The sequence below is a fragment of the Nomia melanderi genome, chromosome 5 (assembly GCF_051020985.1).
Source record: "Nomia melanderi isolate GNS246 chromosome 5, iyNomMela1, whole genome shotgun sequence".
Classification (NCBI taxonomy): domain Eukaryota; kingdom Metazoa; phylum Arthropoda; class Insecta; order Hymenoptera; family Halictidae; genus Nomia; species Nomia melanderi.
Window position 1 is genome coordinate 4,365,621 of NC_135003.1, and position 24,198 is coordinate 4,389,818.

Sequence of the window (24,198 nt, forward strand, 5' to 3'; positions counted from 1 at the left end):
CCTGAAACCGCTGCAAATTATAGGTATACGTAACATAGTGAAATTGGTGTGAAGCCGAGGTTGGATAGACACGTGTTGATAATACGATGGGGCCTCGATTAATCGAGTCGCTGATTTCCGCGGTTTAAATTATGTTAGAGTCTTGGTTAATCCTTTCGCTATGAAGAACGTGTACTCAGTTGCTGGGAACCTGGCACTTGTGACGTCATAGAGGCAGAAACGGTCGGCCCGAAAAATCCAATTGGGAGTCCGGAAACGACTGTTCGCGTTCTTTGCCGTTCGTGACCCAATTAGTGTGTGTGAGCGTCTTAGCGAATCATATATCAGAACCGAATCTGACCACTCAGACGAGAGTGCCAGATCGCCAGCACTTGACGTATAATCCGACGGAGAAAAGACTTCACTTGTACTAGAAGCTAAAAAGTCAGGGAGACTAGGAGACACTTGCACTAACCATGTTCGGGCGGCCTCGATTTTCCACGCATGGTCGCGAGAGTGTCCTCTTGTCTCCGTGACTTTTTAGTTTTTAGGATAGCAGACATCTTTTCTCCGTTAGACAGTGCCCAGGGTTGTAGACAGTTATAATATTGGTTTCGGTTCTTGAAGCAGTTATGGAGAACCGAATTAGAGTCGACATTGTTATTAGGTAAAGCGGTTCAGAGTTATATTGGTTTTTGTTAATGCAGCTATTTTAGTTAATTCTTCGTAGCTATTTTAGTCAGAAAATGTTTTAGTCGATATATTACAGTTTCCAACAGTTCTTTTGTGAACCTTTTTAATTCTTGATAGGTATACTGTTAGAATGCTTGATAGCTGGGACGAGGAATGCGGGTCTGATTGATCAGTTCTCATCTTATTCGCTATGCTAACTTGCTATTCGTCGATAGGGTCACGAGTAACCAATCAAAACTATAAGCGAAACAGACTGTCAAAAATGCATCTTGTCGCTGGGTCATCCTGCTAGACATCAAGTCATCAGCCAATAATACTTATGTGTATAAAAAGTGTGTGATTATATAGGAAGAACGTATATATATAGGTGTTTAAATAATTGTCATTTAGATAAAAGGAGTGTACTCTCATATATGATCAGTTAAGTTTTCAATGACATTGGATGCAGTAGTCTATGCATTATTGTTTTATATATTCAGCAACATTTGTTAACAATAATATTTATATGTCTCATATAACATTTTATTGCAAGCATGTCGGAGAGAAAAGATTAAATTGGAAATATGATATGACTGCTTTTTCTGCGAATTTGAGAGGTAGGACATAGTTTTATGATGGTATTTATTGTTGTCATTAATCCTACTAAATAATAATGCATTATATATATAATTTTTCATAATAAATATAGAAATAATTCTGTTTCTTCAGTTCATTCGAATTTTGCAATTAAGGTAGTCAAAGAAGTTGATGATACATGTATTTATAAATAAAATTAATAGTCAATTTTGACATATCTAATTACAAAATTGCATTGAAAATGCCCGGCTAGCTCAGTCGGTAGAGCATGGGACTCTTAATCTCAGGGTCGTGGGTTCGAGCCCCACGTTGGGCGAATTTTTTAGTTTTCATTCTACCCCTAAATGTACAATCTCTACTTCTGTGTTTCAAGCAGTTAAAATGACAATGAATCTTAAAAAATAGGGGATTTTCTTTTTGCTTAAACACTAGTTTAAATCGTTTGGAATAAGATGCAAAAGGATTGAGATCTTAATAGGGAATAGTTTTCAAAATACAAACCTGGAAACAGATGGGCTTACATGCACGCTTTATCATGTTCTTCAACCTTTAAAGGGTTTCTTTCAGAAGTATACTGTTGACGACTTTATGCAAGATTGTTCGCGTTCTATTTATCTAATCATTTTGAAATGTTGCAGTTATATTTATTACAACTTTATATTGGTATTGATGATCAATTTTTAAAATTTTTCTTAACTACTTTTGAGAATATAGACAAGAAACAATCTTACGGTAGAATTTAGTGTTGAATTTGAAACATTTGTAAATCGGTTAATTTTCATCGAAATCAGAAAGTAGGATTGTCAGTGTTTGGAGAATATAATATAGTTTATAATATGTCTTAATTTTTTGTTTCGGTTAATCCAATTTCATAGAATTGCGTATACCAGTTGACCATTCCGAACAAGAATATGTTCTGCGTAAGAACGTTATACTGATAGATAAGAATGACACGATTTTTTAAATGTACCAAAGAATTTTTAATGAATACAATATAGTTGAATATAATATAAATGTTACAATTAAACAATGTGCAAAATCTCACATTCGTATATTATTTTCTTTATTTGCAATTCTCATATAAAAATAGCCTACGTTTTTGGCATTTCACTCCACATCAATGCCTTAAATAAAAGAAATAATAAACTGCCGTACAATCCAGTTACATATAAATGATATATACATTTACAATATAAATTATATTACAAGAACAAACGAAATGAATCGTTTTGTATTCCCTTTTACATTTATTCTTTTCATGAAATACGAATATTTCTTTCATTATGTTACGAAACTTATTCTTCTATAATACATTATCAAGAATTTTACATAATTATTTTTGTTTACTTATAATATTATTAATTATTAACTGTTAATGGAAATAATTTTTGCTAATTTCCCAATTCTTTGTATGAAGTTACTAAAGATTAATGAAGTACGCAAATATTGGTTTATCTTAATTTATAATTAATTGACACTTCAATCTTATTAACAAACGAAGTAATGAAATATCATAAAAATGAACTGTATGAAGAAAAGAAGTGTTTTGTCGTACCTAGTCAATTTTATAATGAGATTTTCTCACTTCGCATTTCGTATTAGTCATATGTAATTTTCGTTTTCAGTTTGTTCATTATTTCATTGGAATGTGAAGCTTTTTTAAAAATATTTTATCTCTATTTTAGTTCTTCTTTCGTGTCTTATCTAGGGTGTGGTATGTAAGCGTTCCCTGTGTCACAGGATCTAAAAATACATTTCAAATGTGGCTACAGTCGCCTACACTTTATTTTATTGTCACTTCATGCAAATGTTATGACATATGTCAAGTCGCAGGAAGCGAGGTTCACCTGTAATAATTTTAAGTAGTATTCTTAATAATATCGATTGCATTGAAGCTTAATACATCGATTAATTAAAATAAAATTACTCCGACCTATTACTATAATACATAAAAAAAGTTACTATATTATTAACAGATGTCAAAAGGTAAAAGAATCAGATATTAAATCCACAAAACTTACAATTCAAATTCTTTAATTTTTAAAATTGAAAACAAATAAGAAAATTTAATTTTTATGTCTATTACCTTGTTGCATTTTATTCTTCAGTTTTTCTTTATATTTATTCTATATTTAATACATTTACACTTACTTTTGTTTTACTATACAATGAACATTATGAAAGTAAACAATAACCAGTTGCTTACCTATATTTTTGTCCATCGCAAAGATTTTGAAATTTGTTTGTGTTCGCCCCTTAAGGTAAATTAATTAAAATTAATCGAACTCAAATGTACGAGTTATTCCTTTATCTTATAGTAACGTGTCAATCTCATAATGAACATTTCAAACAGAATTTAACAAACATTTATTATTCAATTCCTTCGAATTCAAATTAAATATTATTCTTCTATTATCAATTGTCATACATTAAACCAAACATAGCCATAGAATATATCTAAAACATTCCTTGTTTTCAATAAATTGTTGACAAAGTAGTTGATTATAGTTAAGAAAGAAATGACAGGACAAGGGGTTAATCAATCTTAATCGTTTACATTGCATATACTTCCACGTTGTTTCCTCGCGAAAGGTTAACGTTAACACGCTTAAACACTTAAGCAGCGCTATTACCACCATCAGCACCCAAAACATTAGATTTCCTTGCACAACACTAACACAAGCCCCATCCTTTCTATAAATAACTCGAACAGCGAATTTTCTCCTTTTACTTTCACTTCTGTATCATTTCCCCTCTGCATAGATTTTTATTGCGATCTAGTGTGCAATATAGACATATTAATTATCCTTATCAACATATAAGAGCCAAACGCTGCAACCATAAAATTGATACTGTGGCTCGAGAATTATACGTTACCTCGTCGATACTGTGTATCAGCGACAGAAAGTAACTCGTGGAAGGCATGGTCGCGCATTCGACATGCAAGAACCGCGAAATTAAGCTTTTAGGTCGAAGCTTTCAATGATCGGCTTTATGTCAGTGGCTACGCGGCGGGCCGCACTTTAAAAAGGGAACAATCCACGTAATTGCTCCGTCGTCATTTGACACAAAATGAAGCTTCTGATGAAGGGGAGGTCCGTTCAGCGTGAATGAAAGTAGTTACGCGCAAAAAAGGTTCTGGAACGCAGCGCCGTGTCCGGTTCGATATATTTAAGTCAGTGTAAAAGATAAGATCGACGCGCTTGACCGATCACCGCAGAGATCACCGGTGATCGAGGATCAGCCGTCGATTGCTCTCGATCGCTCTTCTCCACCTCCACTGATCGACCGCTCGAGCCTTATTATTTTATTGCTCATGGTCTGTTTCTTTTACCACCCCGCGCTCTACTCTTCTCCATTTTAATTCTTGTAACTTCCACAAAGTTGCCCGAATAGGTTTCGAATTGATAATTGAAATGAAATCGAAATCAATAAAAGGTAGTGTATACCCCGGTTTACGGAATTTTTCGAATGATACGTGAAAAATTGACAGTACACCCTAATCTGTTTTTCTAGACAATTTCGATTTAACATTAATTATTCCTCCGGTTTTACGCGATTTTGATTTAACATGAATTATTTCTCTATTTTCACACGATTTTGATTTAACGTGAATTCTTTTTCCGTTTTCACACGATTTTGATTTAATACGAATTATTGTTCTCTTTTCACACAATTTATTTGATTTAAAATAAATTAGAAAAAAATTTATTTCTTTTTTTAGACGATTTAGTTTGATTTAACACAATTGATCGAATTTTACCATGAATTTTACATGGCTTGTTGTATTATTTTGCTGATTTCTTACGTTTGAAACCAACCTTTATTTTTCTGTACCCACAGTCTACATATTTCTTTTACACGGAATGTAACGCGAATGAATGTATATATTTATCGCATAAAAACAAAATTTTGTATGTTTTGTAGTGTTTTGACTTTATGAGAAAAATTGTACAAGAATCCGACCGGGTTTATTTTAAAACCTGATGTTTCTACTTTTATTTCGTTGAGTTTATTTTTTTGAAAGGTGTTTTCATATTCTATAGCAAATAGAAAAGTGAGGGTATGTTTCTTCCCGAAAATTCTAAAAATTATAATGTCTCTAAAAGCGATGAAAAATCTTTTCCTGATGAAATTTACCATTGTTTTGAAAATTTTACAATAATTCCTTAGAATTTATATCTAATAATTAAAAATACTGACAATTCTTTATGAAATGTACAAATACTCTCATGAACCACTGCACACGTTATGGGAAGCATAAGTATATAATTATAAATGTAAAAAGATTTTATATTTTTTATAAAAGTGAAAAATATTTCTTTTTGCGACTATACGGTAATACTATCACTAGTATTATTATTATTCTGCGACATTTAACTATGAACTTTTGGAAATGGTACATTGCATGTAGTTAAGACTTTCGCATTAGAATCGCTAGCTAATAAAATATTTTAACACATTACCAACCAAAGATAAAAATATGGCTTTTGTCGACTGCTCGTGAAATGTCGAGGACGTAGATATGGTTTTCTGCACCGTGCATTAAATGTCGGCGACCTATACATTTGTATTGTAATGCATATAATATTAAAGATTATACGTCATCAGTTAGACCAAGGAAATGATAACTTTCTTACTATGGATGTAAAAATATAATTTTTGCAAAGTGCTACGTTGTAGCTGAACACCGCAATTATTAATAATAATTAGTAATCGTAGATTCTATCACCATTTTAAATTTTATTTGCAATTAAAATTAAGAATGGTTTATTTGAATTAATACTTCAGTCCTTTATATTTATCGAGGTTATTTAAAAATACAGAAAATATCGATTCATGTAGTGTTATGAATTTCGAATGATAATTAAATGTATTATTTATTTTTTAAATTTACACATTTACTTTTGCTTTTATTCGCAATGTTGCGTGAAAATGTTTATCGTTAAGAAATACCTTAACTGGAACCATCTAATGTAGCAATGAGATGTAAAAGCATTACATTTGAGGAAAACGTCCTGTAACATTAGACAATCAATTAACATACGTAGATTAGTTCTTTTGTTTCGCAGGAATTTTCATGCATTGATTTTCTGTTGCGTTCTATTAATAAACATAGAATCATGTAACGTTTCATCTTCGTCACTTCCAATTCGAAATCGTAAGACTCTTGTGGTATTTCAGGAGACTTGGTACCATCTCCGCGATTACGCTTCTATAATCATATTAATAAAAATTGGGCGAAGGAAACCACTTGCATCATCATATTTTTCAAAACTAAACACAGAAAATCATTTTCCTCTCAAAATCATTCAAAATTGAATATAAACACTCTAAGCATTAAATTAACATGCGTAATCAGGAAATAATTGAGACTTCTGAATGATTCTTCTATTACTTTATTATTTTTGACACCAGTTCATTATTTTCAGAATAAGTTCTTGAAATAAAATAACAACAATCCAGATAAAAAATAAAATAATTATAAAATACACATAATTTAAAATAATATTTTATCTAATGTTAATAAAATTAATGTCCAATTTGGTTTAACAAAAAGTGAAATTTATCTAACTTGAAGGAGCTAGTAGCATAAAAATATGACTAAAGTAACAGGAAAACTATAATCAGTAGACTCTATACTGTAGAGTCTACAGGTATCTTCAATATAAGTTTCAAGCTGCTACATGTAGATGGAGAGACGTCAGTTCTAATCTGAATCGTTCGTTAATGAATGTCTTAATTATTTTATACCAAAAAATATTTTATCGATTAAATCTAATTTCCTTAATCTTCTTTTTATTTTCAAACGTTCGCTTGCCGGATCAATTAACACCTTCAGTTATGCGAAAGTTATAATAAGAACGTTACATAAAAGCTAATAATATATAGCGCAATCATACGTTCAAGTTATATAATTCTACTTACACCCGACAATATTAGATATCTTAAAAGGCACTTTCAAAAGCAACGTGCATAGTTTTATCAATATTCTCCGCTTGTTGTTTTACAGAGTTAATCGCTTTGGCTAATGAAAGACACACTTATGAATGAACGTTCGGTTCGCACTTCAAAGGCAACAAAACCATGAATTGCAGTTTCTTAATGTTAGAAGACCACGGTGAAATTCATTTGCCTTGTCGTTTCTACGGTATTCGTTGATTAAACAGTACCATTAAGACGGATCTAGGCAACTCAGCTAGCTTATCTATCTAGCTAGACGGATATATATTTACGCCCACTTGCTGAATTTTGCGTCGATATAGATTTATAGGCCCGGTTTATATTGAGTTACTTTGTGGTATTATAAATTGTCAGCGTTTAATCGCTCGTAATACGGAGTATTTAACTTGTAAACTAGCTGTTTCCATTACCGTTCGAAAACTAAAGCTTAACTGTTATTTTCTGCTCAATTTACTCCTAATCTAAACGAATTTCATACTTGTTGAACACGTTATGAATTATAAATAGGAAGTCAGATTCAGTTTCATGGAATTAATAAGCGTCTACTTTCACCGCTCTTGTTGTTCCTGTCGTTAAAATATTAAAACGAAACATTAAATTTTATTTTGCATGGGAGGTGCCTTGCATGTTTTCCTACAAATTGCTGCCGATAAGTCTATAAAATTATTTGTAATAACTCCGTGGAATTATTATAGAGAATTTAGGAGAATGTTCCCCGGAAGTTAGGCTATAAATGTTTTTTTAAATAATTTGTATAATTTTATGAAGTTTATCTTATACGGTTCCTTTTATCTTCTAATGTTCTTATTTATTCAAATGTTCTTACTCACTGTCTACTCTCAGTTTGTCCTCGAGTACGGAAGCAGTTAATGTTGAACTATCAAAAATGTTTTTAACACGTTGACTGCCACGAGAACTTTTAGTGTTTTATATAATATTATTTATTCTTTGGTATTAGAATTGATTATTAATTATTTGGTATCACAGTTCATACGATATACTATTATCTTATTATTTACGTTACTGAATATTTTTATTTTACATTAATCTTTTTATTTTAATTGTTTTTAAACAATTTGGAAGCTTTTCTCATCGATTAACACCGTGGCAGTGAACGTGTTAAATAAATATTGTATTTATATAACTCGAAGGAAAATATTGAATTACATACAGTATATTTATTAAAAAGCGAATCAATTTATGATGGTAAAAGGGGAGTAAACCCATTTGGAACAAAGAGGTTCGTGTTAGATTGATCTTATTGTGCCATGCGGGTATCTGAGTGGGTACTTTAAATAATTCTTAACCCTTTGCAAACAAAGATTCTATAAACGATACAAAATCGTCTGCAGATTCAGCTAAATCAGCAGATTATGCAGATTCTTGCTGTTTGAGTAGTTAAATCATTTGTTTATAACTTAGCATTCTAAACATGAAATATTGATCTCAGCAAAATATTGATATTCGTTCGCAAAAATTTTATTCTATGAATTTTACAACATTCACGGTGTCCAGTAAATATCTTGTCTCCTAGTGATAGTAAAGAAATACATACTATGCTTGACACTTTCTTGAATATTAAATAATAGAGCTTATATTTATGCATCATAATTAAAATTATTTTTAACGAAATTATAAATGTCTGCTTCGTAATTTTGAAGGAAGTTACAAAGTGGCAGACGGAATTGAAAATTACTTTTAATCTATTCGTGCGGCAGTCACTTTATATATTTTGTAGACAAAATGCGCTTAGGTGATGTAGTGTTGATTTAATCCAAAACATTTATTTCTTAACTATCACCGATATAACTACTTTACCGTTAATAATTTATTAAGAACACATAAAAATTTAATCCTTATTCTATGTCTACGTTTACTCCAAAAGTTAACGATTGATAATAGGAAAGTAATATTTAATTTATATTCAAGAAGAATTAATAACACTTAGATTTCTCAGATTCAATTGAAAATTTTCGTCACGAGTTTAACACGATATTGTAAGTCCAGGGGTTAATATTTATTAATACCCTGTGATAAAATATACACATGTACTTCGAATCTAACTTGTTATTCTGAGTGAATGGGTCAACCGATTCGTAAATGACAATCTCAAAACAATCTATCCATAATGACGCAGATTTGAAATTGCAAGTTGACGAAATCCTTCAACCAGTTAGCTTTTTTTAACGAGTATACTCGTCACAAAGAAACAGCAAGGTTTTGTGTATACTTGTTACATGTAAAAACTAGTTAAACTTGCTGGTTAAATTGCAACCTTAGTGAAAACTAAAATGTATTTGTAATCTTCAAGATATTCTGAGTATTTGGAGGCCTAGACAAAATGAAACGAACAAATAAAAAGATATAAATAATTATTATTAAATTGTATAGTGTGAACATAGTTGTTTTAGGATCAAGATATCGATGTTCGACTTGTAAAGTGCCATTATGTATTGTACCTTGCTTTACTCAATATCATTCCACAATAACAGATTAAACCAACTAATCACTCTTCTAAGCAATTGTTTTGTGCACTTTTTTCTTTCATATACAAACTATTCAAGTTAAGTAAATAAATAAATATTCATAACATGATTAAAAAATAAAACAGTCATTTTGTTACAACTTAATTCTATATTATAATAGCCACATGTACTCTGTGTTTGACTAATATACTCATGATCGTTTACTTTTTGCGACACATTTTGGGTACACACTTTTTAAAGAGGTCGCAACAGCTAACTAGCTAATTACTTTCCTCGCTTTGTTGCATTCATGAACAACTCGGCCGACCGTAACTTCGTTCTTTAAGTCTGTGCCGATCGATTTATCGATGCTAAGTAATTTTGCACGCCACTTAAAGTAATATTTTCGTGACATACGGTGAAACCTCTGCGTCCCCCCGGACGCATGTTCATGTAAATAATTGATACGTTAGCGTCGAATTGATGAAGTATCATTACTGGCCCAATCCTACCAGTATCTTGTTTGGAGCGGCTCGTTTCAAACATTTTGCGTCAAGGCGGCTTAATCCGATCGTTTCTGTGGGTCGCGACGTTAATTTGACTGAAATTGCCACGTGTGTGTTTCAGCAGTAATGAGTACCTGATGAGGATTGATCGAGGTTACAACAAATTAATGGTTACTGTGTTGCAATTTGTACCAACTACCTCTGACCAAGTTAATGAATAACAATATTATACAGTTCAATCAATATACGTTGAACTTTTATTTTTGAATAGTAACAAATGCGGCAGTAAATATAATACAACGCGTGCAGCGTGTCTCATCTAAATTCCTCGCATCTAGCGTTTTCTTTTTCTTCAGCACTTTAACTTCGTGAATTAATTTATTATTGAAGTAATTTATGTTGTTTCTTTTAGAACATTATGTAATATTTTACTTTATTTGAAACTGATCAATCTTGTGATAAGATTCGAATAAACAACTTAGGTGATTTTTCGTTGTCCACTTTTATATCACTAATTAATACTAAGAAATATGACAATTAAAATATTTATAATTATAAATTCTATTTCTACACTTAAAAAATGAAAAGACTTTTGTTGACGGAGAAATTTTTTTCTGCTTAATATAAACCTTAGATATCTTGAAATACTTTCGTTATTTTCAGCATCTCTTTACAGAAAGCATCAATGGAATTTTCGTTTTTTTTTAACTGTAAATAATTCTTTCTGATGAATACTGCCGTTATCGAAGTCACGCAGAACATTAATTTGTTTGTACTTTCTTCAGACGCATTTTACTCTGTTATTAAGGAATCGAAAATACCTTGTACGTAATTGTAATTAATTCGTATATCAACTGGATCTAAATAATTTTCATTTTTCAATGTCTTATAATCTAAGGTATCAGTTAAAAGCACAATGTAAAATTCCGTTAATAAGAATCTTCGAAGAAACAATTTATGAACGTATATTTTCTGATAAATTAGATTTCCCATCAAGTCTCTTTCATTTGAAGACGCCCTGTATAATTACCTCTCCAGTTCACCATAAAAGTGCAAACAATACTTAATCTTTTCGGCTAATAGAATTCGTGTCATTATCGTAACCAACCACAAACAGAAACTTTAGCTTGTGCTGAGATCTGACAAGATATCCTCGAAGAAAATGACTTCGATTTTCCTTAATAATATATTTGAAACTGAATGTCCAGAGTTTGAATATAGAATCATACCATAATTTCCATAGTAATTAAAATTCATTTAAATTCTATTTAAAAAGACATAAACATTGGGAATAAGTTTTCAAATAATGCACATTAGTAACATGGGAATCGTTTAAATTCATAAATCGATATCATTAAATCAACTGCAACATGTTGTAGCATTTGAATGGAGCACTAAGTAAGGAGATAAACATTTTATGTGCCATATCTGTGAAAATTCAACCCAAAAATTAAGATAAAGCAATCGTATAGCGACATACGTTACAATCCATAAATACTTAACTATTTGATGTAATCAGATCAGAAAGTTTATATTCTCGTCGCAGTGTAATTATAAGTAAAGTGAAATTTAATTTATATGATCAGTATATAGAAATATTAAAATGAAAATCTCATTTCTTTCGATGAAAATACGAATTATTCATCAGTTTTTCTAGAAAAAGGTATAAACATTTTTTAATTGAAATTTTACATATGTCCTTATTATATCTTTATTAAGTTTCATGAATTTCTTCAGTTGAGTTTATTCAGAAATATAGTTTCTACACACCGTAGATTAAAATGATATTCATTTTACAATGAACATGATTACCAGAACAGTATTGGACCTACCAATTTTCTACTAATTATAAAATAATCAAAGAAAGAAAAACTGAAATAAAAATACTTCAATTTACTAAACAGATGTTAAAACTATGTGTATTTATACTTTCTTAATACAGATACAGCTTGAATTAAAAATTTCTATGCAACTAATAGACAACGAACACATACATTGAAATTAAAACTGTAAAATTAATTATAAAAAAAAATTAAAATTAAACTTTCTACTTCAGGAAAATCTTAGCTTGTTATTGTTCTTTTTGATTTCCACGTCAAACAATAATCAAAATTACACACGAATAAAAACATTAAATCGACACAAATAATTTTTTTTAGATCTATTTCTTCTCTAAAGTATATATTTAGTAAGTTAAATGCCTGTGAAAAACTGACCCGTCTTTTGCATTGCAGCAAAAGGCTGGCACAAATTCCTTAAGTAGTAAATACCATTCCATACCCTGCCAATGTACCATAACACAATTCTAATTGTCCAAAAATCTTCTTACCTGCAGTGTCCGAATATTCTTACGCCTCAAACATTCGTGTCGACTAATCTACATCTCGAAAACTTCAGTAAAGCGACCGAACGCTCGCGCGACCGACAGCCGTCCAATCTCGCCGAACAATGAGTAGCATCAGCAAGGATCGCACAAAACGCCGAAGAGTATCGGAGGTCCAGGTTGGTCTCGGATCGTAAAGGAAAAGGGAAAGAAAAGGGATCACGCGTTCGGGTATGCGTTTTGAACGCCGTTAATAGCTGCTTTTTCGTGGAAAACTATCTCATCTGGTAGGACAGCGTATAGGCGGCTTCCCGGCCGTGTACGAAGATAAAGGGAAGATACCCTTCATCGTGAATCGCGCCGCGGACTCCTACATCCTTCGACATTTACGAGGAGCGTCAAATTTCTACCGTTGTCGGACATCTCGTAGGACAGTGATGCACAACCTTTCGCGTATAAAAACCAAAAACTGAAGCGAATACCCGTGGCACTTTTAGTGTAAAGAATTCCACTAACCTGTTAATCCCTCGACCTACAATATTGTGTTAGACTTGTGACAAATGGAAAATCAAATATTACTTTTTTATTACCAATTGTTAACCTTTTGAGTAAACGTAGACATGAAGAAAAGGATCCAAATTCTGTCTTTTTATAATTAATTATTAATGATAAAGTAGTTTTATTGATCATAGTTGAAAAATAAATCATAGAATAAGGGCTTAACTGTGGAATTTAGTTTGAAAAATCTCTTGTTTTGCGCGCAATAAAATCAAAAAACAAATGTGAACTCGTCAAACACAAGACAAATGTATTATTTTATGAAATATAGGGGGGTGGCGCTAAGATTAAGTTTTGTTTAAAGAGTGCCGTAGTAATATAAAGTTTGGAAACCACTGACCTATATCATCAAATGCAGACAAACCATGTCCTACTGTGTCTTCCCACCGTGACCACTAATAACTCTAAGAGGTGTAATCAATAGATTGCGGATTTTTGTGCATTTATGGAAAATTTGAAAGTGTAAAAGAGTAATGCTTTTTATAACATTTGTTCGGAAAAACCATTATTCATTGTGATTCTGCTTTTCTAATTACATTCTCGAAAATTTGAATTTTCATAAAGATCCGCAGTCTAGTAAAAAACAACAAATAAAAAAGGCACGCGCATCAACAAAGATTACTTGAGAGCCGCAATAATCAATTTACCCATCTCTCCAATCATAGTAACACCTACTTCTATAATATCGAGTCAGATTCGTGATGAAAATTTTTAACCGAATTCGACAAATCTAAATGTTATTTATTCATGTTAAATATAAATTAAACATTACTTGTCAATCTTTAACCTTTTGAGTAAACGTAAATACAGAATAAGTATAAACCAAAATTATTCTGCATGGCTTTGAATGAAATCGTTGGACAAGGAATTAACAACTGTCACAAGGAATTACGTGCTGTAAGTTACAGTATTTATAGTAATTATTCACATCAGTAATTCTTCATCGATTTGAATGACTTTGAAATCTTGCAATTATTGAACAGATAACAGATGTTTCTCTGAGAATTGATTAAAGAAGTTGAGTTGGCAATATGCAAACTGAATTGTAGTTCAATTAAAGTCTCAACAAATGCACTCTTGGAGTATCTATAGAGAAATTTCAAAATGTCAATTTAACTGCTCGGTTGTTTTAGTGTTAATGTTTCGCATTTCTTCAACGGTTTGGAAACGAAATATAGAATATATTTTTACTTATATCTTTGAAACTAATTACAAGCCCGAATAACAGTTATGCAGGCAAAAAGTTGTTGAAAATTACGACACTGACAACATACCTATTTCAAGATTATCAAAATCAGTGAAGAATCGCTGATGTATATAATTATCGCATTCTCTTTTAAAGTACTGTAAATCATTTTAAAAATAAAATTAAAAATAAAATGGTACCTAAATTACAGTTTATTTGATTATGTATGGAGATATATATTTGTTTCGTACTTCCTCATTCCGAAGCTTAGGATAAAGATATAGAGGCAGGAAGCACCAGAATTGAACTCAAAATAAAGTTTAGTTTGAGGGTCCCGAATTTGTTTGTGCATCTATAAATACAATGTAACAATTTATTATTTCGGGTGACGATCAGCTGTATAAAGTTATTGCTTCATCTGTTTTTATTAAGTTTCGTAAACAAACAAAATTGTTAACGTGTTTAGAATTCCTTATAGAGATTCGAATAAAACATTTCTTAAGATTTAAAGAATCTCTTATTGTTCCATCCGCATAGATACACAAATTTATTTCACAATTTCGCACAAAAGTAATTTAAAATGGTACCGTAAGAATAGAAATTTTCAAATGGGTCATTTTGACCCATTTGATAGTTTTGTTGTCAACCCATTGACAATTGATTATATACCCGATCATCTATTTTCAAACCTCTTTTGTCATTTTAATAATGTAATTAATTCTATTAATTTGATTCCGTTCTCATGAAAATCTGACACAATTCTTTTAAACCTCCATTTCTTGAACATTTCTACGTTGACTTTTGCTTCAGAAATGAAGAGTTTACAAAAAAGTGTAATACTAAAATCTGCATAAATGTAGTTATATTATTTACCAATGTAAAGGTTAATACTACCCATACCAGGACTTTGAATGCACTTACTCCTATCGTAACCAGTTAAATAACTGGCTACAAAAGGAAGGTAAACAAATTAAGTGATACATATTTCTTGGTGGAAATACAAACAAAAGGAAAGACAAAATTTGAAAAACTTATTAATTGGACAATATAGCGATTGATATAAAGTTTAATGAACGAAAAAAAACACAGACTGTTTAATGAAATTTAAACATCAGTCATTTTTTTCATGGAAAAGCCACAGGCTGCAATATTTTGAAGACGAACCGCGGGTTGTGCATCACTGTTGTACGTCTTCAGCCGATAGCCTACAGCGCAGGCTTCGTAGTTGCAGGATCTTTCGAATCCGGAGCAAAAGGTGGAAATATTTTTTCCACGCGAGATATTTTCCATTGTCGGGTATTAGCTGGACGAACGCGGGCACCGATTGCCGCCGATTGGTCGTTCGCTCGGTCACTTAACGCGCACTTAACCGAACGTCTCGTAAATACAAGGGAATACGAGCTTGGCCGGTGACGGTTCGAAAAAATGACGAAATGGAGCGGTGCATACTGATAGACAGAGGCAACAGGCACAATTCGGGTCCGTAGATTAGGAGGCGCCACGGGGATCCACATTCTTGCGTTACTCTTGTCGCGATACCGGGAGAATTATTCTCCAATTGTCGGCCGTGGTGAATTTTTCAACGCTTACTACGAGCGGAATGTCTACGCTTTCTGGTGGAGGACTTTTTGTTTTGGAGTCGGTGGTCCTCGTGAGGATAGGTTACCAGATGGATGAATAATTCGGTGTTTTCAGTAAGGATATTAGTTTCGTCTTCTATCGTGAGATTTTTTATTTCACCGTGTTACTGATTTTTACATTTAATTCCTTAATTACTTTAATAGAGCCATTACACAATATTTCCTTTATACGATAATTATAATAGTGGTAATTGAATTGATTAGTTAATTAGTTATCCTCTTAACATAGAAATTCGCGAGTGACGCAAAAGTGATCAAAACCATACTTAAACGTTACAAGGAAGTTGTTAGCTTAATAGAACCATAGAAATTAAAGAATTTTACTAGTGTATTTTCATTTTTAATTTTATAATCAATGACGTTACAAGTAAGATTATAAAGCGTATTGTACGAAATAGTGCTATATTTGTAAAGTTATTAAGTGTTTTCTTTTTAAGGTGAAAAATAATACATACAGGTATTACCAACTAAAAATTTGTGAGCATTCTGTGAATTGAAAAAGGCAGAAGTTAAATTTAAAAAAATATTTTTTTAAGTATAAATATTATCGTATTCAAAATTTCTTTAGTAATTTCATTATATTTTATACCATGACTGTTACATTTTTTATGGAAAAGTATTAACAATACATGATAGTTATTGGAATAAATTTTAAGTGTGATGTTGATTGCAATAATTTTAGAATTTTATTTTTACATGAACAGATTTTATTTGACTTTAGAACACAAAATAATTTCCAAATTAACCACTTTCGTTTTAATTTTCGGGTACGAAACGTTACTTTTTTTATTCTATATAAAAGAAACTACAAATTAAATGAAAAATTTCCGTAAAGAGTTCTGGGTAATAAAAAAACACCCTGTGTACTCGTAACATATTTACATTGTAAATAACGTATTCTTATTAAAGTATGAACTAACTATTCGAAGTATTCGTGATTAGAGTTGTGTATCGAGCGTAGCATGAATAGGGCTACATCGTGCTGAAATGTGTTATCTACATATCTTTTCAGTAAACATCTCTAGGAAGTAATGATAACAATATTGATATCGATGTGACGCAACAATTTGCCATTAGTTAAGTGGGATACAAAATATGACGGTTTTCTCAACTTCGAGTCAAACTGTACTATTCAGATGTAATAATAGATTTTTCTGAAATTTCTCCTATTTACTTCAATTTGACTAATGTTTCAGTTGCTGAGCATATTTACTAGATAAATTATTCGATCAGTGTTACTTCTTTCTAATCAATTTTGTAACGCAAATATTTTCTCGGGGTATAAAAACTGGAGTTTCAGTACAAATGTTGAAAAGCAATAAACACTTTTCTTATCTATTTTACATATATATTTGAATTATTAGTATTGTATAGAGTCATCATACGATATCTGTTTTATATGATAATTTGAACTGTGATAATTTAATTTATTAGTTAAGCTTTCTTAACATGGTAATTAGCGATTCATAATAAAAATGATCAAAAGCATATTTAAGCATTGAAAGAAAACTCTTAACTTACTCCAGACCAAAATAAGTGTTTAATTAGTTTAATTACCTTTTACTTCTTCTTGTTCATATTCTTTGATGTTAAATATGTTTTTGTAAATGTTCCAGTTATTGTTTTCCAGTCTTTTAGTTTATCCTTTTCTAATATAATTAGAACTCATATAATTTCTCTTTGCTAAAATTAAAACGACTTAAAATGGAAAATGTGTTACACGATCAGTTCTGATAAATTCAAAGAATGTAAAGAATTATTTCTTATGACACAAGAAAATTATTTTTCGGTCTAATTACACAAAAAAAAATAATAATAATAGCAAAAATAACGGAAATAATTAAGAAATAATTCAATTTAATTTCTAACTCAATTCAATTTTAATAATAGTTTAATATTGTAATACAATTATAATATTGCGAATAATTATAATTTAATTATATGCAATTCTTAATAACTATTATTACTAAGTATAATTCTTGGTAATACCTTAATTCTAATTTATTTCGTTACAAAAAACCGCACAGAATTAAAAAGAATACTAAACGGTTTCCTCAGGTAGTCAATTTCACCCTGTTCACCTACATAAATCATTCTTCACCCGAAAAAGAAAAGAATCCATTCAGGAATGTTTCTAATTCATTCGCGAAACACCGAAGCATCAAATTACCTCGACATCGTCCGCGTTTGCCCACTGCTCACCATCCCCGAATTCCATCGTTTTCCCTACGAGAAACGGCACGCAAGAAACCAGAAGCGGAAACATACTGCCGCAGTGAATTAAGGGACGACCTTGTTACTGTTCACAGGTACGTTCGGCTGACCTCAATAGAGTTTTGGGCCGCGTCTAAGAAGAATGAAAAGGAGACGGAGGAACCGGAGAAAACGAGAACTCATGCGCGACGCGGCCGACCGTGCTCCCCGGAATTTGCGTTGCAGGTTCGCGTGAACACACGTCACGGACCAGGCCCGTTAACCGAACCCGAGTAAACAAAGATGACCGTAGAAAAATAGCCAACGAGGAAAAAGATAGGAGCAACAAAGATCACGACGATTATCGACGAAAACGAAACAGAAATCAAGCAGAAATCGCTAGAAAAAGGGAAATAAAGGACACTCGACACTAACCTGCGCAACAAATGCTCCCAAACTGAAGGACAACGTGGAAGAGCATCAAAGAAGCAACCAAAAAGTGGAACAACGCCGAAAGACGTGAACAAAAACTGAAGTAAAGCACTCGTGACAGAAGCGTGTGCGCGAGAGTATCCCTGAACGATATTCCTTCAGATTCGCAAGTGATCGCGTGCGTCTTTCGCTCTTTTAATAACCATTCTGTAGTTTCCCTAGGCCTCCTATCATCCGAGGATCATCGTAGCCCTAGATTACGTCAGGTGAATAGCTGAGAGCAATAATAACAACACTGGAAGAAGCGTATTAAATCTAGGGGTGAGAAAAGATCGAAACGACTAAGACGAAGAGAAGAAACGGAGAACACCGGATCGGTGTTAATAAGGGGCGAAAAGATCGAGGGAGCGGTGTGCGAGAGTGTGGGGAAGGATAAGAAGAAGAACAAGGAGAAACAAAAACAAGAAGCAACGTATAGCACGTTGACGAGGCATCGAGGGTACCGCGGCAGCGGCGCGATACGGAACGGTAAAACAGGGAGGTAAGGGAAGGAAGAAAGGCGAGGCGCATGGAAGGTGTAACGTGGGGCCAGCGAAAGGGGGCAAGAAGCCAAGAAAGACACCAAGAAACCAAGAAACCAAGGAGAGAAGAAAAGGTAGCATACTTACCCAATAGGAGCAAATACGAAGAAAGAAATATAGGGTAGAAGAGAATCTTCGTCCAACGAACGAAAGGCAAGAAATAAAGAAACTAAGGAAAGTAAAGGAAGTAAAGAAAGTAAAGAAAACGCGGGATAGAGAGAGACAAGTAGAAACGTAACGTGCGTGCAAGAGTGTAACGTACAGCGAGGCCAAAGCGGAAGAGAGATAGAGCAGCGAAGAGGGCAGTAGGGGGGAGACGTAACGCGAAAGAAGAGAGGGAAAAGAAGAGAGGCGCGTGGTGGTCGGTGGTGGCGGCGGTAGTGGACGAGAGCGAGCGAGCATCCAGATCTGTCGCGTGCTGCGTCGCTCTGGGATGGGACGGAACCGGGACGACACGGTATGAAGCGGAACGGGACGAAACGGGACGACGGCTACCACCACACCGATGCCGGCCGGGATGGGATGAGATGCTGCGGGCCCGTGTGAGTACCGAGGAGGCCGAGTCGATCCGCGCGCGCGTTGGTATTGGTTTCACTCTCGGCTGCTGCCGGCCCGTGTGCTGGTGTGCTGCCGGCCTGCTGTTCGATCTCTCTACGAGAGCGAACCGAAGAGCGTGCCCGAACCGAGCCGGAGAAGAGAACCGCGGCACTCGTTCAGTAGTTTCTCGGACGCCGCACCGGCACCATCCGACCTGCCAGATAACCCCGGGGCCGTCGCCGGACTACTACCCCCCGACCTCGTAATAAACGCCGACAGACATCCGACCGAACACGACACACTTGGATATCGCTCGTTCACGAGGAATCGTTTACGTTACGCAGTGGAAAAGAAGTTTCGCGGATAGCGATCGGTACACCGGTGATCGATCGTCGTTCGACATTCGCCGATCGCACGAAATTTCAGCGTGTGTTGTTATATTATTGTTGTTCGTTTGTTTGTTTGTTCCGTCCGTTTCATTCGATTCCCTGTTTCGCTCTCTTTCGGAGATTTGGGAAAGGAAGAGGATAAAACGAGCCCGTCAATAGAAAGCTCCCTTCGGAGGATCACGAAGAGCCCGGTCACGCGGGACCACGGTAGATCAGGAGGGTGCGCGATCGTTCCATCCGCGATTGACACCGTTCAATCGATCGAGTGTCGATCACCGTCATCAGTCCCGGTTTTACTCTTATCGTCCGCCTGGTTCCGGCGGGGCCGGCTGACAAGGATAGTTCGCGGCTGATCCTCGCGGTCGGCGGACAGGCGTGTGCGCGTCGTTCCCCGGAAATTGGCGAACGCTCCCCTGGTCCCGTTTCCATTGTGCGTTTCGCGCTGGCTGGCCGGGCCGGAAAAGCCAGAGGCGACGGTGCGTGCGTGCATGTGCACACGCGCACACAGAACCCCCGTGGTCATCCCGCGAATGTGTGCTACCGCGGGTGCGAGTGGTGAGCAAAAGTGGTGGCAGTGATAACGACACTACCTTTACGCTGACCGCGGAACGTATTTTCACAAAGAAGGACGACCGAAGCGCGCGCGCGACCGATTATCACGACCCTCCGCGACTCCGGAAGGATACGCGGCTCCCACGGCGCGCACGCGGCCGGGCGGGGGGGAGGGGAGGAGGGCTGTCAGTGAAAGAGAAACACACCGGTGATTCAGACAAAGACAGGAAGATCGACCAAGAAGGAGGTGGAGGAGGGGGAGGTGGAGGAGGCGGAGGAGGAGGAGGAGGGGGAGAAGGAGGTGGAGGAGGTGGAGGGGGAGGGGGAGGGGGAGGAGGCGGAGGAGGGGGAGGAGGTGGTGGTGATGCTCAGAAGAGAGGGAAAAAGAAAGAGAGAGAGAAACCCGTTAAGGCGGTACGAGTAACGTGTCGGTAGAAGTTCTTGCGATTGATAGAGGGACTGAGAGAAAGAGAGAGAGAGAGTAAGAAAGAGAGAGAACCAGGGGAAAGACGGGAAAGAAAGAGCAAGGGAGAGAGAGAGAGAGTGAGAGAGTGAGTGAGAGAGCGAGAGGGGAAAAGGACGGAGCGAGGTCGACGAAGGTAATCGGTAGCATCAACCTGAGCGCGCGGTGCTTGAACAAAACCGATTAAAGACGAGCGAGCAACGATCCTCTCGCCTCCTTTGTCGCTGGGAATTCCGTTCTGCGGCTGAGGGGTGGTGCCCCGATCGGGATATATCGCTGTACCCGCTGTCGTTTGACCCGATCGTCGCGCGCTCTCTCCGGCATCCGATCGTCGTCACCAAGGATCATTCGCAGTGTAACGATTACCCTCGGCGAGGAGAGAGTGTCGGGGAGTGCTACGGGAAGTCGGCGGCGACGATCCGGTCCCTCGTTTACATTACAGGACCCGTCGGGGTGCGCGCGCTTCGACTCGATGTTACCTCGTAAACCAATTCCGTGGTTTCCTATTTTTGCGAACAAGCCGTTCTGACTAGCGCGATCTGGATCGTGTTGGCGAGGAAAGACCAGCCAGTGGGACGAACGCGAACCGGCCAGCCGGCCGAACAACCGACCGACCGATCCGTCACCCGATCGTCGACGATCACACGCATCGAACGATCCATCGGAACCGATAGAGTGAACAGTACCGGAAGAGAGGCTGCGAATGACGGCTGGTAATAATGCGAGAGCGCCGAAAACACGGCGCATGGACCGTAACAGCGGCCCACCAGCTGCATCCTCCGTGCCTGCCGGGAATCGTTCGGGAAAACTGTCTCCGCTTGGAAGAAAAGTAGAACCGAGGATGACGTGGACTCTAATCGTAACACTCAGATCCCGCACCAGCAATTACCGTAACGACCGATCGAATCCTGTGTTCGTTTTAATTCGTTGGTGAACGCGAGAGAAAATTATCGGGACCACGCGGAAACCGTGTGGACGTTACGCGAGACTACCACGCGACGGCGAAGGAGAAGAAGAAGTGGAGGAGAAGGAGGTGGAAGTGGACCGAGTCCGTTGCGCATGAGGCAAAAGGAGCCAACGAACGAAAGTGAAAGAGATACCAAGAGATAACGAGACGAGAAAAGCTGTGCGCGGATAAGAAGGAGGGCTCGGTAAGGAGTGTGGATGAGACCGTCATGCCCGCTGAGATCGACACGGGCGGGCCAAGGGTGCTGCACTGTGATTACCGTGCCGTCTGCCCGATACCGATTGTAACGCTAGCGTCCGCCGAGTCTTCTTCCCTGCGCCGCGAGACTAGGCTCGCTCGGACCTGCATCGCGCGTCGATCAACCCGCATCGATCCGGCCAACGATGGATCCGTGAACCGTCGACGTTGCTTCGCTGCTCGACGGGTCGGAAGTGGTTTCGGAGTCCGGGGATTCCGGCGAAACGGTTCGTCCACTGAATTCGACCTATCTACAAAGTCCGACGTGCCGGAAGCCAGCGATCCCGAAGACATACAGCGGAATGCTCGTTGCTCGGAGCAATTGGAGTGTCGATTACACGACTCGGTGGAGGAACGCTCGATAGAAGAGACGCGATCGGCGTGCGGCTACCTGGATCTATCTGTTCGTCGATTCCGACGAGACCCGTCGAGGACATCCGCGAAGAAGAATGCCATCGACGACCGGCACGGGGAGCGAGGCTGCTGTTCGAAGCGGGACTTTTCCGCGGAGAATTGGCCGCAGGTTCGGGCCCCGGACTGCGGGCTGCGAATAGGGAAGGCGTTGTTCTCTAGTCAGTCGGCCGAGCCCCCCAGTTGGACGGGTCATCGTCGGAGTTACCAGAAGCTCGCGGGCACGCTCCCGTCCTCGGACGGTGTGACCGATGAGGAGACGCGCGAGGAATACACCGCGGACACCGCGAATTGCAGCCGCGCGAGAGGAGACCGAGGACTAGCCAAGGTCGGGCAGACCGATCATCATCAGACCGGTGGGCTTCCCCGGTACGAGCAGCAGAGGAGTTCCCGGCAACGAGCGAGGAGGAAGAGACGCGAGTGCACGAACGCGCGATCCTCGTACTTTCAGTTGGCCTTTCTCCTGTTCCTCGTCGCGTTCGGCCAGTGCGCTCTCCGTAAAACGGGTGTGTTTCACTGCAGTGCGAGAACGACGTCCAGCGCCGGTTTGAGTGTGTTGACGATCGGCACGGTTATCAGTGCAGTGAGTGCGGCGCCGGTCGATCTGATCGGTGACGCGGGCGTCAGGGCTGAACGGTCCGCGAATCTGTCCCACATCACCGGCGCGTCCAGGAAGATCCAGATGTACATCAAGAACCGGCACCTGCAGATCCTGCCTGACGGCACGGTAAACGGTTCTAACGACGACACGTCGGATTATAGTGAGTACCAGAGAATCCTTTTATATTTCTTATTTTTCAGTTCATTCCCTTTCGTGGTTAATCGACGCCGTGATTCGGTTAGGGAGTACGCGTGGTGTGTGTGTACAATGCGCGCGCGAGAGGATCAGCGATCGCGCCACCGAGAGCAACCGATCTCTCGCCGCCGCGGCTACTGGAACGATTGAACCTATTCGTTTTGTTGGACTCTCGCACATCCGCATGCCTGCGTTCAGGTTTGATCGATACTCGAGATTGACGTTGCTTGTACGGCGTTTCTTCTCTTTTTTTTCTTTTTATTCGTATGGGGATAGAGAGATTTTCTCTTTTCTTTTATTTTCTTCGGTTTCTTATTTGTTGATCGATGGTTCGAGTTATGGTGGCGGTCGGACAGAGCTTCGAGTTTTCTGTGAGCAGCAGGGACGCGCCGAAGAATCGTTGGCACGTGCAACGGAGATTTATTCTTTTCGGATGAATGACGATTTTTTTTTGTTTGAGCAATGTCACTTATCTGGTCGCGTTTCTTTTGAGGCTTACGCAATAAGAGCTACGGACCGTCCGGTGCTACGTTTGACTGATTGTCGGGCGACTCGGTTTTCGTGAATTTTCGAATATTCTGTTTGCGTGAATTTGTTGGATTGTTTACAGGCATTACTAAAGTCGAAGATTTAAAGTTTCTCTTGATCTTTAATGGGGATCGAGGGTTGATCGTAAAGACGAGGTATTTTAGAATTTGTATCTATTGAAAACACACTCAAAGTTTAGGACGTTTGTTCTACTTTGAGAGT

General features: G+C 37.1%; 1 protein-coding gene and 1 non-coding gene across 2 annotated transcripts in view; both read left to right on the top strand.

Moving 5' to 3' along the window:
- Positions 1-1,491: 1,491 nt before the first annotated feature.
- Positions 1,492-1,564, top strand: TRNAK-CUU (transfer RNA lysine (anticodon CUU)). The gene has a single exon. It is a non-coding gene; the product is annotated as a tRNA-Lys (tRNA).
- Positions 1,565-20,891: 19,327 nt separating this feature from the next.
- Positions 20,892-24,198, top strand: part of LOC116431011 (uncharacterized) — a 244,855-nt gene continuing 241,548 nt past the window's right edge. Inside the window, exon 1 of the mRNA XM_031985869.2 lies at positions 20,892-23,413. Within this exon, the coding sequence (XP_031841729.1) occupies positions 22,213-23,413 (1,201 nt within the window). The 5' untranslated portion in view covers positions 20,892-22,212. The remainder of the gene's footprint in view (positions 23,414-24,198) is intronic.